Source organism: Oreochromis niloticus, linkage group LG18 (assembly GCF_001858045.2).
Source record: "Oreochromis niloticus isolate F11D_XX linkage group LG18, O_niloticus_UMD_NMBU, whole genome shotgun sequence".
NCBI lineage: Eukaryota > Metazoa > Chordata > Actinopteri > Cichliformes > Cichlidae > Oreochromis > Oreochromis niloticus.
In genome coordinates this window covers 27,875,068-27,891,198 of record NC_031982.2, presented here as the reverse complement: position 1 = coordinate 27,891,198, position 16,131 = coordinate 27,875,068, and the positions used below count along the sequence as shown (strand labels likewise).

Sequence of the window (16,131 nt, the reverse complement as noted above, 5' to 3'; positions counted from 1 at the left end):
CTCTTTTTGACAGAGTTGGAACCACATCTGTGAAGGCAAGAAATAACTCCAAACAGCGTCATTGAACCAGAGTAGCTTCTAGCTGTGGTAAATAGTAGTGTTTTACTATTTCGGTAAAACAATGTTGGTTTTGAGCTACATGCGTACTTCTTGCCAGATCTTGAGGTCTGGTTGGTGAGATCTCTATATTGAAATGCAAAAATAAGACAATCTAACTTACTCTGAAAAGTAAATGCCACAATTCGTCCTGCAAAATTACCAGTCGGCGTTAAAAATGAGCGAGTTCAAAAATGTTTTTAACGCACAAAATATTTCAGTGAATTTTAAGGCTCCGGTGTCTAAAGGCTTTAAGTGACTCTGATATTACTCACTAGCTAAGACTTGTTATTGTCTTTTAGAGACGTTTCATTACTTTCACTGAATGACGTACTATAATCGTGTCATATAACCAGGTAACAACCACATATCAAAATTGTTTTGTCATGTTCCTTGATTTTGTACCTTGCTGATTACCAACACCTCTAGATAAATGACGTCTACGTTACCGTGAATGGGCGTACACACAGGATGGGCCATGACTCTGTCTTCTGTTCTCATGGTACCACTATCGCAGCTGTACAGATGTATTTAACACCAGGCACCTCCAGACAGGTCAGTGCTGAGTCAAGATACTTGTGCTGTTTTGCTTAAAACACACTGCACTGATTTATCTGTGTTATTATAATTTAAAAACATATTCACTAATCGCTAGTCCTTTCCTGTGCTCTAGCGTTTGCACGTACTTTGTTGTCCAACTGAAGCGCCAGTGACGTGCATAGAAATATAAGCAGTCAAACAAAATGGTGACATCTGTAAAGCTGAAGACCTTTTTTTTCACATTTTTGTGAATTCATTTTATAAGATAAGATAAGATAACTCTTTATTGTCATTGCAGTCATACATAGTACAATAGTACAATGAAATTGGAAAACTGTCCTACGTCGGCACTACATGTAACACAACACGACACGATACGACACAACACAACACAAACAACACAACAACACAACACAGTAATAAAAAAGAAGAATAAGTGTATTGTATTGCACACTGTTATTATTGCACATTAATTATTATTGCACCTTGTTATAAATATAAATATATTATTATTACTGTTTTACCATTGTTAACCCCCCCCCCCCCCCCCAAAAAAAAACGTCCAGGTAGGTAGCCAGTCAGGTCAGCTATTTGCATTGATTAGGGCTATTGCCCTGTTGTAAAAGCTGTCCTTGAGTCTATTTGTTCGGGACCTCAGCAGCCTGAACCTCCTGCCAGACGGCAGCAGCTTAAACACCCGGTGTCCTGGGTGTGTGCAGTCCCGTAGGATGCTGCGTGCCCTCTTGAGACAGCGAGTGCTGTACAGGTCCTTCAGGGACGGAGAGGATGTCCAATGATTTTTTGGGCCATATTGATGACCCTCTGAAGTGTCTTTCTGTGTGCTGTGGTGCAGCTGGAGAACCAAACACTGATGCAATATGTCAGCACACTTTCAATGGAGCAGCGGTAGAAGACGGTCAGCAGCTCCTTCTTCAGGTCCATTTTTCTGAGGATTCTCAGAAAGTGGAGACGCTGTTGGGCCTTCTTTAAAACCACAGAGGTGTTAGCGCTCCATGTGTCTATGTCATTGACTGTAGAAAACATGGACGACGCGACTCCGCCTCCTACCATTGTGCAAAAATGAAGCCAAAATATCCCGCTTGTGGAGGCTGCCATCTTGCCAAATTTGGAGCCAGAGTCTGCGCAGTAGTGACTTGAGGTGGAGCGACTGTGTAACGCTCCCGCCCACACACCCGCTGGACATGACCGCAAACACGCCCCCTACACTTTTTACGTAGCCGGCTGCTCGAGTTTTTTTGCTGGTTTACCGCGACTGACGACTCGTTTAATTAAGGTAAATACAAACATGTCACTGTTATAAAAAAGACGCACAGCTTATCATCTTATAGTTCTAAAATCACTCTGTTGTTAATTCGTTTGCTAGATTAGCCGCTAGCATACGCGCTGTGTTGGAGGCTTATTGCTAGCTAGTTAGCGATGCTACACACCTGCTACTCTAATAGTCTGTGTTATTGAAGGATTCAGCACTTCTTATGTTTGTTTTTATCCATTTTTAGACAGCGATGAGATCATCTGCACACTCTACAGAGGCCCAGAGTTACTGTTAATATCAAAAATATAATGCTGTCCTTTGAGATTTTAACATAAGACTGTGAGTGTAATGGATCTAAAACTGTTTAAATCTTCAGAGCCCTCTACAGCCTGGTAACATGGAAACTTTAAAAACATCAGCAGAACGTTTCAGTAGTGTAGTGTGATTTGTTCTTTTCATTTAATAATAGAGTCCCTATTATATCAACAGCTACATTCACCCTGGAGAGAAACTAGTGAGGGAGACCACCAGGACCAAGCTGGGTTTCCTGGGTCCAGAGGTTTGGAGAAACTTCTTCCTTTTCTTTCATCACAGATGTCCTGTGCCAGATGTTCTGTTGACCGACTGAGGAGACTTCATTTAAGAAACACCAGGAAGACTGAAGCTCATCGCATAGATCAAGCAGGACTCATGATCTTCACCAGCAGCTCCCTCACAGGGAAATCTTCAGCACTCCTCCGTAGGCCCGATCCAGGAGATGGATAAACCCAGCATTTCATGAACACTGTGATGGAGACCTTTGGTTTGTGTAATGTTATAAATACTCGGATACTCCCCAGAGGCTCCAGACTTTTACATAAAGATATTATATTCAGTCCTGTAGAAAGTTATATATTTAAAAATATATGATCCTCTCTGGTTACTCTGGTATGAATAACTCTGAATCACTTTATGGTAAATAACACATTATCTGCAAAAAACTGTGAAAGAATTCCAGATGACAAGTTTGTAGTTCAACATACAAGTGACGACCTTTGACCTTCATCAGGTTTATTTAATTGTGCCAGAGAAAATCTCATATGCTCTTCATGCAGCTGAGTACATCAAGTGTTTAAAACGGAAGCTGTGCAGGTCTGAGATCAGCAGCTTTGTGAAACACCAAACTGAGGTCCTGTTAATGCTGATATATAGTGACACAGTTACATGAGTGATTAATCCTTTTGTTTTTTTGTCTTTAACTTTATCAATAAAGCTGCAGCTTTCACTACAGCACATGTAGTACTTTAATCTTTGTACTGTTTTCATCAGTTCATTTTGCAGTTAACATGTTGGATGATCTGTCTGCTGTCACTGGGTGGTGCTGAGGTCTGAATCTAAGGGCAGCCCCTGTAATCACAAAGAGAACAGAACCATCAAACTCAAATATAAATTTTATTTCTCAAAATTGAAATGAAGCTGATTCTTCTGTCCTCACACACTCAGGATCTGAAGTTCTTCTCTTACATTTTTTCAGTATTACAGTACACTACAGTACTTTAATCCATAGTTCCTGATTAATGAGGAGTTACTGAAGTACAAGCTTTTAAAAAAATGTTACTGTCTTTACAGATGTGGCAAGAGACTGAAAACATGCTGTTGTTTGCATATATTTGATATTCAGCTCTGCACAGGAGCTGAAGCAGGATGCAGCCTGATGCTTTTACAGTATAATACTTGTAATAAAAGTACAGTAACAGTAATTAGTGACTGATTAGCCCGGAACGTTTCTCTTAATTTCTTTAGGAAGTTCATTCACCTGCACAGATTAGCTAAACGAACCCTGACAGCCGAGTGCTCATTTTAGCTAGCTAGGTCTCAGGACATAGCTAAGGACAGTAGTTACGGATTAACTTACAAACACGATTAACTTACCGAAAAAGTGCAGCGGGGCCTCGGGTCCTTCTGTCAGGTAGTCCAGTTTACTGAAGAACACCTCAGACTGTCAGGTTAAAACACTCGGTCGTGTTTTCGTAGCGTAAACGCTGGCCCTCCTCTCAGAGCCTACGCTCTATCTGCTATTCCCGAACACAGATACGCAAGTTTCTCCGTGACTGCAGCTGCCAATCAAGCTGCTATGATGACGTTTCACCCCAATTTAACATCACCGCTGTAGGAATTAGAATCAAACTTATGGGAACGGAGACCCCTTGGACATCAATCAGCATGATGAGAACTATTGATAACAAAAGAAAGAATCTTTGGAAAAAAATTATCTGAGGAGAATAAATTTATTTTAGTCTGACCCCAGTCCCATCCGCTAACATGGAGGAGGCGGGGTTTATGACCTATACTGCAGCCAGACACCAGGGGGCGATAGAGACGTTTTGGCTTCATTTTTGGGGAGCTGTGGCGTCGTCCATGTTTTCTACAGTCAATGGTCTATGTGCACACCCAGAAACTTGAAACTGGAGACCCTTTCCACACACTCCCCGTTGATGCTGACAGGCTGCAGCTCAGACTTTCTCCTTCTGAAATCAACTACCAGTTCTTTTGTCTTGGTGGTATTGAGGTCCAGGTTGTTATGATTTAATGAATAATTTTTCTGTGAACTCATATTTCTGTTCCTCTTTGAATGTGGTAAAATAAGATGCAAACATAAAATAGTCTCAGCATGTTCTCTTGTCATAGCAAAATCGCTTTATACTTCATGCACAGTTTTGTTTTGTTTCCAGTGTGTGATTGTGTAAGTATAATCTAAGTACTTATCAAAATATGCAACAGGCAGTAACAGTTACTCCTTAACGTGTCTTAAGAAGAACACTTACTGAGTTTACTGTCATTGCATGCTCATTAAAATGTACAGATCACAGCTGAAAGGTGTAAAAGTTTATGTATTGATGCACGCTCAATCATCCAGGTAAGGAATTCCCAAAACGTCCAGATGAACAGAATCAGCTTTTTGGGGTGTAAAGGTTTAGTTTTTGTCACTAAACTAAATACTTCAGATTGATTAAACACTTTTCCTACGAGGAGTCAAGATTCCCTCTGTTATTCAGCAATGATACACTTAATTGCTGAATAACTGTGGCTGGCATAACATCCTCACCTTTTCAGATAGCCTCCATCTTTTACCTGGTTGATTAGAAACAACTTGTACATTTACCCTGCCTAGGCGTAAGCACATAATGGAGCAGAACTTTATCCTATGTTCTCTTGGTCCGAATGAAGGCAGTTAGACAGATTTGTTTGTATAATAATTTATTTCAGATCTCTCACCGTCTAAGCTCAACGTGGTCCGTTCCTCTCGCTTCACTCCAGCGCTTGACTGTCCTTTATCACCCTGCTGAACATCTGTCTTATGATGACAGAAAATATGATGACTGAACCACGGTGCTTAGGACTTTTCATGTTGCCTGAAATTGCGCGTTGACGGTAAATGTATTGGGCGCGTGGCGTCAATGGGTTGGCCAGATCGTTCTGTCATAAGCAATGCTCACGGTGATCTAGAAAGCAGACTCAGACACGTGATGAGTGTATTAAAAGGTTTATTTACAAAGTAACATAGCACGTCTGACTAAATTAGGCTGGTCGGAGTGGAACTGCTGCAGGAGAGTAACTGGAGTGGTCTGCGTGAAGAGGGACAGTCAGAGGGAAGGAATGATATGCGGGATACTGTAAGTCATGGAAATGTTGCCTTATTTGTATTTAGAGGCAGCGAAGGTACAGGAAAGGGTAGACTGCGCCTACCGATTCACCTGCTGCAGGAGACAGAACAATCTCAACCTACCCAGTCCCTAATAACTACAACTAGATAGTTACACAATAAAACCACACTGAAAAAGTGATATTGGCTCCTTTAGATACAGCATATTTTATTTTGGTATATCTTTTTAATTCAAATGAGTAATTCCTCTCTACATATATAATTCGAGTAACTCCAGAATACATTCCCTGCGTTTTAATCCAATTAATTTTAGTTAATTAAATGTAGCTCAAAATGCTTAAGTATGTTTTTCATAGCATCCTGCTGGGCCATTTTGCGCATGCGTTAGGACAGGCCACCATTTTGCGCGTGGACTGAAAAAGCGGACGTTTTGTGTGCTGCAAGCGGGCTCAAGTTAATCACACAACTTCGTGTAAAGGTGGTCTAGCTTCGGTAAGTAAACCTTTTACGGTCGTTTTGTTTTATTTTTTTTACCTCAGTCAAAGCATGTTGACTGTTTAAGACGTGTGCACATGGAGAAAGAAGTCTAAGTAGTTGTACACCTCTGAACTTTGTCGTGATTTGACTTAAGCTAGCTATGTGCTCTATTAGCTACTGCTCTATTAAAAGAGTAATTGTATTGATGAAAACTGCTACGTTAAAATGTCATATGTTTTTAGCTTAGTTCTGGTGGCACACTTTGTACTAACAAATTATGAAACGAGGCAATTTCTCTGTTGTAGTTAGCTGTAAAGTTCACTGTACAGACAGCCTGCAGTTTAGAAATCGTCCCTCCCGCCACAACATTGGCATTAAGGAATAGTCAGGCGGGGAAGGGGGCTTCTGAACACACCTGCACAGTCAGGGGTGCAGTAGGAAATAAATAAGTAGGATTGGCGTTGCACAACGTCTTTTGTGCAGAAACAAATAATGGTTGTAAACTGTGGAGGAGAATAACTCAGTGGTTGCCAATAATGTGAGATCAAAAGGCACTGAGAGTGATGTTTGTCAGGACTGAAATTAACTCAGAAGTTGCTTCACGTGATAGAGCTGTTGAGTGCAAGACCTGTCAGCGGTCTGGTTTAGCATTTGAAGCCTCGCTACGTGCTTCCAAACCGCTGCATTTAATCTCAGAGAAAACTAACACAGAGAAGTAAAGCAAGTGTGTAAGTTCATCTCTTTATGTTTGCATAGTATTTCCATGTTGAGCTTAACAACCGATGTATGGAGCCACAGTTGGACTGGCTGTCGGAGTTTTGTATTGAGGGGGAAAGGAATCGATTTGTTTCGTACTTCAGCTAGAATGAAAAAAGCCACAAAGCTGGAGTTATTCAGTGTCTTCACGCTGAACAGCTAAAACTTCTTCCCTCATTCTCCCCCCTCCCTCTCCTGTTGCTACTTCAATCATGAAACTGATCAATTATCAGCTGATCGGCTTTTCTGTCGCTAGTCCTGTCTCTCTTGTTCCCTTTCAGTCGATTCACTCGGTACAACACATAAGTATGGGATATCACGCCCTCGCGTGTCCTGGCTGAAGAAACCTTTATTCACGCCTTTAAGGCAGATGACGTGTGATGACACGCGCACGGCCCCGCCTGCACATATAGCCGCTGTCATCACAGTCATCCCTCAGTTCTTACGCTCTTCACCTCGCTGAGAACACCTCTGCTGAGTTGGGCTAGCTAGCTGCTGCTAGTTAGCTCCGTTGTCTGCCGACTTGAACTTAGCTTAACTGCCCCTGTTGGTGTTAGCCTCCACCGCCCAGTTGGTGTGTAGGCTGCCCGCGGAGCGCTAATTTCAAGTTTTTCCTGTGCAGCGTTTCGCTTTGCGTTTTGGAATGGACTCCAAACCGAAGCGAGCAAAGCAGAAATCTTCTGTTCGCCCCTGTCCTCAGGGATGCGGTTTCTGTTTGCACGACAGCGACCAGCACGATGCCTGCCCTGTCTGCCTGGGGATCGTCCACGCTAGGAGAGCGTTGACGGAGCCCGAAGCCTGTGCGTTTTGTCGCCAGCTCCGGCGCTCGACCCTGGAAAGACGGGTGACGTTTGTGGAAAAAGTGCTGGGACGCTCGGCTGTCGCACGGCATGACCCTTTCCTTTCCGAGTCTGGAGCCCCGGCTTCGTCCGAGTCCGAAGACGAGGATTTCCCGGTCGATGTCCCCGCAATTAGCTGGGCTGACCACATGGAATATGTTGACGGGTTAGCCGATGACGAGCCGGAACCATGCAGGAGCGCTGACGGGCTTCAGCCTGGGTTGAAGCCCGCCAGCGCTCCCCAGGAAGACGATGACGTGCTGGACATCGGCCTGGACATCCATGGTTTGTCGGAGGATGAGCAGGAGAGCTCATTGTCGGCCCAATGTGCCGCCGCTGCTGCGCCGGTCGGCCACGATGACACCTCTCTTTTCTCCCTGTTTCGCCGTGCTGCTGAGAAGCTGCAGGTGGACTGGCCCTCTCCTCCGCCAGCTCAGAAGCCGTCGCGGTTCGCGGGTTTTTTCCTCCCACCGGAGCCCGCAACGGCCAAAAACTGCCTTCCCATGTTCCCAGACTTTCTCTGCGAGCTAACAGCATCATGGGACAAACCTCTGTCTACCCGCGTCACTGTGCCCGGCTATGGACAGTACATGGAGTTGGACGGCGCCGAGGGGCTGGCTTAGCTAACCCACCCCCTATGGAGCCGTCTCTGGCTGCTTATCTGGCCCCGTCCCATAACCATGGTGTCGGCGGCCCCGCAACTCTGCCGTCCAAGCACTGCAGATTCTCTGCTTCGCAGCTGGAGAAGATTTATCGGGCTCAGGCCGGCACTGCTCGCGCCATGAGCTCCGTCACCATGCTCCAGACGTACCAGGCAATGTGCCTGGCGGAGCTCGGATCGCTGGTTCCTGATGACAGCCCGCTGGCACCTCTTCTTAACGACGTCAGAGTCGCCACAGATTACATCCTCCGTGCGTCTCGCTGTGCAGCGCTCTCCCTGGGCAGAGGGATGGCTTCGACAGTAGTGGCGCAGAGGCACCTGTGGCTGACCCTCTCTGACGTCCCGAATAGGGACAGAGCTGTATATCTGGACGCACCAGTGTCTGCGGCTGGGTTATTCGGACATTCACTTGAAGCCATTCAGGCTAGATTCGATCTGAGGAAGAAGCAGACGGAAGCTCTGCGCGACATCATCCCCAGACGTCAGCCCAAGCCCAAGCCCGCAGCTAGCTCTCACAGGCCCGCCGCTCCTCTGCCGACTGGCAAGAGACCGGCGCCCACTGCTGAAGTGGGTGCGCCGCCAGCGAGAGCACATCCTCCGGCCAGAGCTCCACGCCAGTCGGCCTGGAGCAGAGGCCCACCCTCGGGCCCCCGGCGGGACCCGACGCCCAGGAGGAAGAAGCCTCAGCCCTCCTAGCTGTGGTTTCGAGTGGAGAAGGGGTCCAGCAGCAGGGAGACGCTGCTTTTACCCCTCTGTTGCCGCCCAAGAGGTGCCGCTTAAGTTCTGTTCAGGTTGTCAGCCCCAGAAGGCGCTGCACTTTCCTAACACAGTCTCCCAAGCACAAAACCCCTGCACACAAAATGCCTCAGGTAACTCCCTATTCAGGTGTGTTAAATGTTCAGGTGACCACATCAAGTGTTCCCGCTGTTTTTCTTTGTTGTGCCCCAGAAAAGGTGCCTCCAACAAAATGTATGAATGTACATGTTCCCATGTTACAATCAATAAAGAGTGTTGTTTATTCTCAAACAATCACAAATGCTCAGCCTGCGGGCAGAATGAGCCAGGTCAGGCAGGTGATGCAGTCCCCTGCAGACACACTGGGGGCGACAACGCCCCGCCGACGGTGCTGCAGGTCAGCGGGCTGGCTGCTCGCTTCCCTCAGTGGCGCGCTTGCGCCCCCTCTCCGTGGGTGCTGCGAACCGTTGCCATGGGTTACCGGTTGCAGTTCCGGGTCAAGCCGCCTCGTTTCCAGGGAGTCGTAAACACGACTGTCAACACCGAGGCGGCCATGATACTCAGAGAGGAAATAAAGGCGCTATTGCGGAAAAGAGCAATACGAGTGGTCCCCGCTTCGGAGACAGACAAAGGTTGGTACAGCCGCTATTTTGTTGTTCCGAAAAGAGGGGGAGGGCTTCGTCCCATCCTCGACCTGCGAGTCTTGAACACGTATCTACGTACGTACAGGTTCAAGATGCTAACACTCAGACAGCTCTTGAATGCAGTCGGCCCGGGAGATTGGTTTGCGACAATCGATCTAACAGATGCTTATTTTCATGTGGCTATACATCCGAAACACAGGCAGTTTCTGAGGTTTGCATTCGAGGGCGTAGCCTACGAATACCTAGTGCTGCCGTTCGGGCTGTCGCTCGCTCCTCGCACCTTTACGAAATGTGCCGAAGCAGCGCTAGCGCCCCTCAGAGAGAGAGGCATCCGCATCTTAGCCTACCTAGACGACTGGGCTCTCGTAGCTTGCTCCAGAGAGCAGGCGGAGACACAGCTGTCACTGGTTCTGTCACACATTCAGACACTGGGGTTCTCTGTGAACTTTCAAAAGAGCTCGCTAATCCCGAGTCAGCAGATTTCTTTCCTCGGTTTGGAAATATGCTCGCTTTCCAGCCGCGCACGTTTGTCGGAGCACAGAGTGGCCGCGTTTCATCGCTGCCTCGCTCAGTTTCAGCTGGGACGCAGACTGCGTTTCCAGACGATATTACGCTTGTTGGGCATGATGGCATCTATGATCGCCATAGTGCCACTTTGACTGTTAAAAATGAGAGCGTTTCAACGCTGGACTCTCTCTCACCGCCTGTGTGCATTGCGTCACCTCCGGAGGAGGCTGCCGGTAACCGCGTCTTGCATGCTAGCTCTCCGTCCTTGGAGGGAGCCCAGGCTGCTGCATCAGGGCTCTCGGATTGGGAGGGTGTTGTTTCGCAAGGTGGTGTCCACAGATGCTTCCCTAAGAGGGTGGGGAGCGCTGTGCGAGGGTGCATCAGTGAGAGGGATCTGGTCCGCAGCTCAGCGCCAGCTGCACATCAACCACTTAGAGCTGTTAGCAGTGTTCTTAGCTCTAAAGCATTTCCGTCCAGTCCTGGAGGGCCAGCATGTCTTAGTCAGGACGGACAATTCAACAGTGGTGTCTTACATAAACAGGCAGGGAGGAACACGCTCTCTTCCCCTGTTGAAGCTGTCTCGCTCTCTGCTGTTATGGTGCAGTGTTCATTTTCTGTCTCTGAGAGCCACCCATGTCCCGGGCCACCTGAACCTGGGGCCGGACCTTCTCTCCAGGGGGGCCCTCTGGTGAGAGAATGGAGGTTACACCCTTTAATAGTGGCTCAGATTTGGGATCTATTTGGCAAGGCGCAAATAGATCTTTTTGCTTCCAGGGTAAATACTCACTGCCCCCTGTTCTTCTCCATAATCGACCACGATGCACCCTTGGGCTTGGACGCGCTAGCGCACCAATGGCCAGACGTGCTCCTGTATGCATTTCCCCCAGTGGAAATGATATCTCCAGTTCTAGAGAGAGTGCGTCGGCATTCCCTCTCTCTGATTCTAGTGGCCCCTTGGTGGCCCACAAGGTCGTGGTATGCAGAGATAATCAGCCTGCTAGCAGCGAGTCCTTGGCAGCTTCCTCTCTGCAGGGATCTCCTCTCTCAGGCGGGAGGAGAAGTGTTTCATCCGCGCCCAGATCTGTGGCGCCTTCATGCTTACCTGCTGAGAGGCTAAACTTGATTGCTAAGGGTTTGGCACCCAGTGTGATAGCGACAATCCAGAGCGCTAGGGCCTCATCTACTAGAGGCTTGTACGCTTACAAATGGCGAGCCTTCGAGCAATGGTGCCAGGACCGCCACACTCTCCCATTTCAGTGCTCTATTGTGGATGTTTTGACATTCCTGCAGGAGCTGCTGGATAAGGGCCTTTCATTTTCGACAATTAAGGTTTATTTAGCAGCTATATCTGCTTGTCATATTGGCTTTGACGGGGTGACACCAGGTGCACATCCCCTCGCCATACGTTTTCTGAAAGGGGTTCGCCGGCTGAGACCCGTGCTTAAGTCCAGTGTCCCTGCTTGGGACTTGTCTTTGGTGCTGGAGGCCCTTTGTAGCCCCCCGTTTGAACCCATCGAGTCTGTGGATATGAAATTTCTTTCATATAAGACTGCATTACTTCTCGCTTTGGCTTCGGCAAAGCGAGTGGGTGACCTTCATGCGCTGTCCGTGCATCCCGCCTGCACACAGTTTTCTCCTGATGGCCACAAGGTCGTATTGCGTCCAAATGCTGCCTATTTTCCCAAGGTCATGCCTGCATCTTATAGCTCAATGGAGTTTGAGTTGCTGAGCTTTTGCTACCCTCCTTTTGCATCTGAGGAGCAGAGGAGGATGCATTCTCTTTGTCCAGTGCGTGTGCTACGCACCTACATTGAGCGCACTCAGAATGTGCGTTTATGTGACCAGCTGTTTGTCTGCTTCGCCAATCCAAATAGAGGTAGAGCTCTGTCCAAACAGAGGCTGTCCCACTGGATTATAGAAGCTATCTCACTGGCATACGGCACCAGAGGTCTTGCTTTGCCCCACGGGGTGAGAGCTCATTCCACCAGGGGGATGGCAACCTCATGGGCTCTTTTTAAAGGGGTGCCTGTAGCTGATATTTGTGCGGCAGCTAGTTGGGCATCACCGCACACTTTTGTGCAGTTTTATCGGTTGGACGTTACAGCCCCTTCGGTGGCTCATACTGTCCTTTCTGCTGGGTCTACCACTCACTAAGGAAGTGGTGGCCCGATTCCGGTTCGGTGGCTGCTCTGTGGGGCGTGTATATATGTCCCATACTTATGTGTTGTACCGAGTGAATCGACTGAAAGGGAACGAATAGTTATGTCTATAACTTCTGTTCCCTGAAGGAGAGGAACGAGGTACAACACAAGGTGGCCCCACTGAGCAGTTTGGCTCGGTGAAGAGCGGCTATCGAACTGAGGGATGACTGTGATGACAGCGGCTATATGTGCAGGCGGGGCCGTGCGCGTGTCATCACACGTCATCTGCCTTAAAGGCGTGAATAAAGGTTTCTTCAGCCAGGACACGCGAGGGCGTGATATCCCATACTTATGTGTTGTACCTCGTTCCTCTCCTTCAGGGAACAGAAGTTATAGACATAACTATTCGTTTGTTAATCGCCCAGTTTGCGCTAGAAAGAGGAAAACTGCAGATAAACAACAGCAGCACATTTAAGCTTGATAAGCTGTTGCTAGAATTTTTTTTTAATATTACTTTCTAGTATCCGCTTGTGTTTTCTGGAGCCACAGCCGTAATAGCTGCTGGTCATGATATCAGTTTGGATATGTGGTGAGAAGGAAACATGAAGGTGAAACCAGGAGATGTTTTTACTGAATCATCAGAGCTGAACTGGTAATGAAGAAACAGGTTTACATTTTAGGTGTAAACTTAGGGAAGTTATGAACTGTTTCTGAGAGACAAATAACACCAGGATCCTTTTCTATGTAGCTGACAGCTGGTAACTGTGCAGGGCGGGTCTAGCAAAGTGTTGCCAGGGGCCAGGTAGGGCATTAACAGGGAAAGGGGGGGACAAAGAAATGATTTTCTTTCTTATTCTCATTTAAAATGTCTAGCTTTTAATAAATAATTATCTAAATCTTACAACCAAAGTAGTGATCTGGTTAAATGTATAGAAATCCATTATTGTATGTAGTAAATATTAAGTCTAATATATACCCTAGTAATAGTAGTACATATAGCACTTTTTCCTTTGGGAAGGTACCATCTGTGCTGTCTGCAACTGTATTGAAGAAAAATGTTGAATCTAATTATTGTAGAAAAATAATTGATTTCTGTGCATTAAAGTAGATTACGTCAATTAAGCATTATGAGGCAGAGGGTGGGGGGTGGTTTCCTAATATTTTTGCTGGGAGTTGGCAGCCCTATTAGTTAGTTTAATATTTCTATGTACTGTTTAGAATACCTGAATAAGGAGGATGGTGTAAGTTTTCTAGGTTGATCAGTATTGCTGAAGTATAAAATATTTTGGGTGCAGTGTATTTTTTGCATACAGGTATAACAGAATAGCTTTAATGTTTTTTTTAAACTGAGTATGAACTTATACAAAATGCAGCAAAATATTTATTAAAAAAACAGTTTTATTTATTATAAAATACACTATATCGGATTCATATCGGCATTGGCAGTTAATCAAATTTATGATATCGGTATCGGACATAAAAAGTGGTATCGTGCCATCTGTAGTTTGTACAGAGGCACAAGTAAGATTTGTTTTGTTACAAGGGAGTATCATGAAGTGGCTTGGAAATGGTAATTGTTTGTCTTTCTAAAGTCCTCATTTTAATTTTTTGTATTTGTTCCTTTTCTGGCAGATTTTCTTCCCCTTATGTGTTATTGTTTATTCAAGGAAACGGTGTTATTTTGGTAAGTACATGCAAATCCCTTACATATTTATCACAACAGTATTGCAGTGACAAGTTTATCTATCTCATCTTAAGGGTTCTTGTGATTATTAATATTGATATTAATTAATATCAATTAATACATATGATTAATATAGTTTAAGAAAAGGTGCCTCTATATTTTGTACATTTTTTTTGTTTTTTTTGTTTGTTTGTTTAAAGATTAGGGTGTAGAACACTGATTCCATGTGTTGCCAGCAGTTCCCATCCTTTAGAGCAAATTATTTAAAGTTGAACATGAAAGTTGCTGGCTGTAACATAGTTTGTTTTTTTCTTTTATTTGATTGTTCAATTGGCACTGTTATGGTATTGCTTTCTAACCTGATCAGATTTTAGGTGCACTCTAGATCAGTGTTTCCTAACCCTGTTCCTCAAAGACCTCTGTCCTGCATTTTTTAGATGTCTCCTTGCATCGCCACACTGATTTGAATTAATGTTTAGCCTAATTTCTTCATTAAGTTGTGCACAAGTCTGTCACTGACACAGTTGATATGTCAGGGTGCACTGAAGCAGAGAAACATCAAAAATATGCAGGATGGGCATCCTCAAGGAACAGAGTTGGGAAAAGAATGCTCTAGATAATACAGCCTACAAGCATACTTCTAAGATGCATCCATTCTTGTAGGTTAACCACGGCTAAAGCTTTCTTTGTGTAAAGTACTAAGTGTGTTTTTTGTTTTTGTTTCAAATTTTCTCTCTTTGTTGTATGTCCAGTTTATGTGGAAGTGTAAAGACTGCAGTGCAGAAGTTTCTAGACGATCAGAACTTCTTAAGCACTATAGACTGAAACATAGTCATTTTGGGCGTGGCCATCACATTAAGTGCCTATATCCTGAGTGTCCATGTCTTTTAAAGACTTGGAATTCACTTCTGACACATTTGTCAAGGAATCATAGCAATACCCCAGAGCACTCTGACAAATTTGCAACTTTTTCCTGTCAGTTATGTGGTTGTAGTGAATTAGGAACAGAGCGTGAATATTTTGTGCACATTAGCCGTCATTTAAAAAACAATGAGACAGTAACATGTATGTTTAAAGGTTGTGACTACAAATCAAATATTTACAGTACCTTTAAGTCACACAAAAGTCGCAAGCACAGTTTACACTCGCTGGTAGACTTCAAAGAGGATATTGTCAGAGGTTATAGTGAATTAGGAACAGGGCGTGAATATTTTGTGCACATTAGCCGTCATTTAAAAAACAATGAGACAGTAACATGTATGTTTAAAGGTTGTGACTACAAATCAAATATTTACAGTACCTTTAAGTCACACAAAAGTCGCAAGCACAGTTTACACTCGCTGGTAGACTTCAAAGAGGATATTGTCAGAGGATCTTTTGCAACTGAAACTGCAGAGCATGATGTTTCAAATGCTGAGGAATTGTGGGGTGACAAACAGCCTGTTGATTTAGAGACATCAAATGATCATGAAGACGTAGTTCAGCTAAAGCTTGCGGCAGTGTTATTAAAGCTAGAAAATATTTTTCACGTTCCAAGTGCTGCAGTTGATGAACTTTTGGAGGAATTTCAGTATTTGTTGGGCACAGCATCTTTGTGTAGTGCAGCAAAAGTTATCCAAGACACATTGAACAGTCACAGCTTGCAAATAGACCAGTCAGTCATTGAAGAACTTGCATCTGCACTGTGTACATCTAATCCTGTGTATAAATCGGTAGGTAAAGGCTGTCCCCTAGCAACATCCTTTAAGCGCAAAAATTTCTACAAGGAAAATTTTAAAGTTGTAGAGCCTGTAGAGTATGTGTTGGATGAAAAAAATAAAAGAACATTTCAGTATGTTCCAGTTTTAAAGGTTTTACAGCAGCTTTTCAGTGATTGCCACGTTCTTGCTAAGGTTTTGGATGGTAGTCGCATAACAGAACAAAGTGGGGAAGAAGTGATTTACAGGTCTTTTAGGGAGGGGTTGTTTTTCAAAGAAAACAGTTTTTTATCAGCAGGTGAATTGCGAGTTTTACTGAATTTGTATATTGACGATTTTGAGATTTGCAATCCACTTGGCACTTCCCGTAAAAAGCACAAAATTTGTGCCATATATTGGACTATTAGCAATTTACCACCTGCTTGCCATTAATCACTG

General features: G+C 45.0%; 2 protein-coding genes across 2 annotated transcripts in view; both read left to right on the top strand.

Moving 5' to 3' along the window:
- The first annotated feature begins 5,322 nt into the window (after nucleotides 1-5,322).
- The window catches only part of LOC100701285 (sodium- and chloride-dependent GABA transporter 3), a 29,531-nt gene continuing 18,722 nt past the window's right edge, over nucleotides 5,323-16,131 (top strand). Inside the window, exon 1 of the mRNA XM_019348347.2 lies at nucleotides 5,323-5,562. The gene's annotated coding sequence lies outside the window, so the exon portion shown is untranslated. The remainder of the gene's footprint in view (nucleotides 5,563-16,131) is intronic.
- Nucleotides 5,758-16,125, top strand: LOC109195442 (uncharacterized). Its single transcript, XM_019347489.2, has 4 exons — nucleotides 5,758-6,044; nucleotides 13,945-13,996; nucleotides 14,749-15,175; nucleotides 15,368-16,125. The coding sequence occupies exons 3-4, from the start codon at nucleotides 14,752-14,754 to the stop codon at nucleotides 16,123-16,125; spliced, it is 1,182 nt and encodes a 393-aa protein (XP_019203034.1). The 5' UTR covers nucleotides 5,758-6,044; nucleotides 13,945-13,996; nucleotides 14,749-14,751.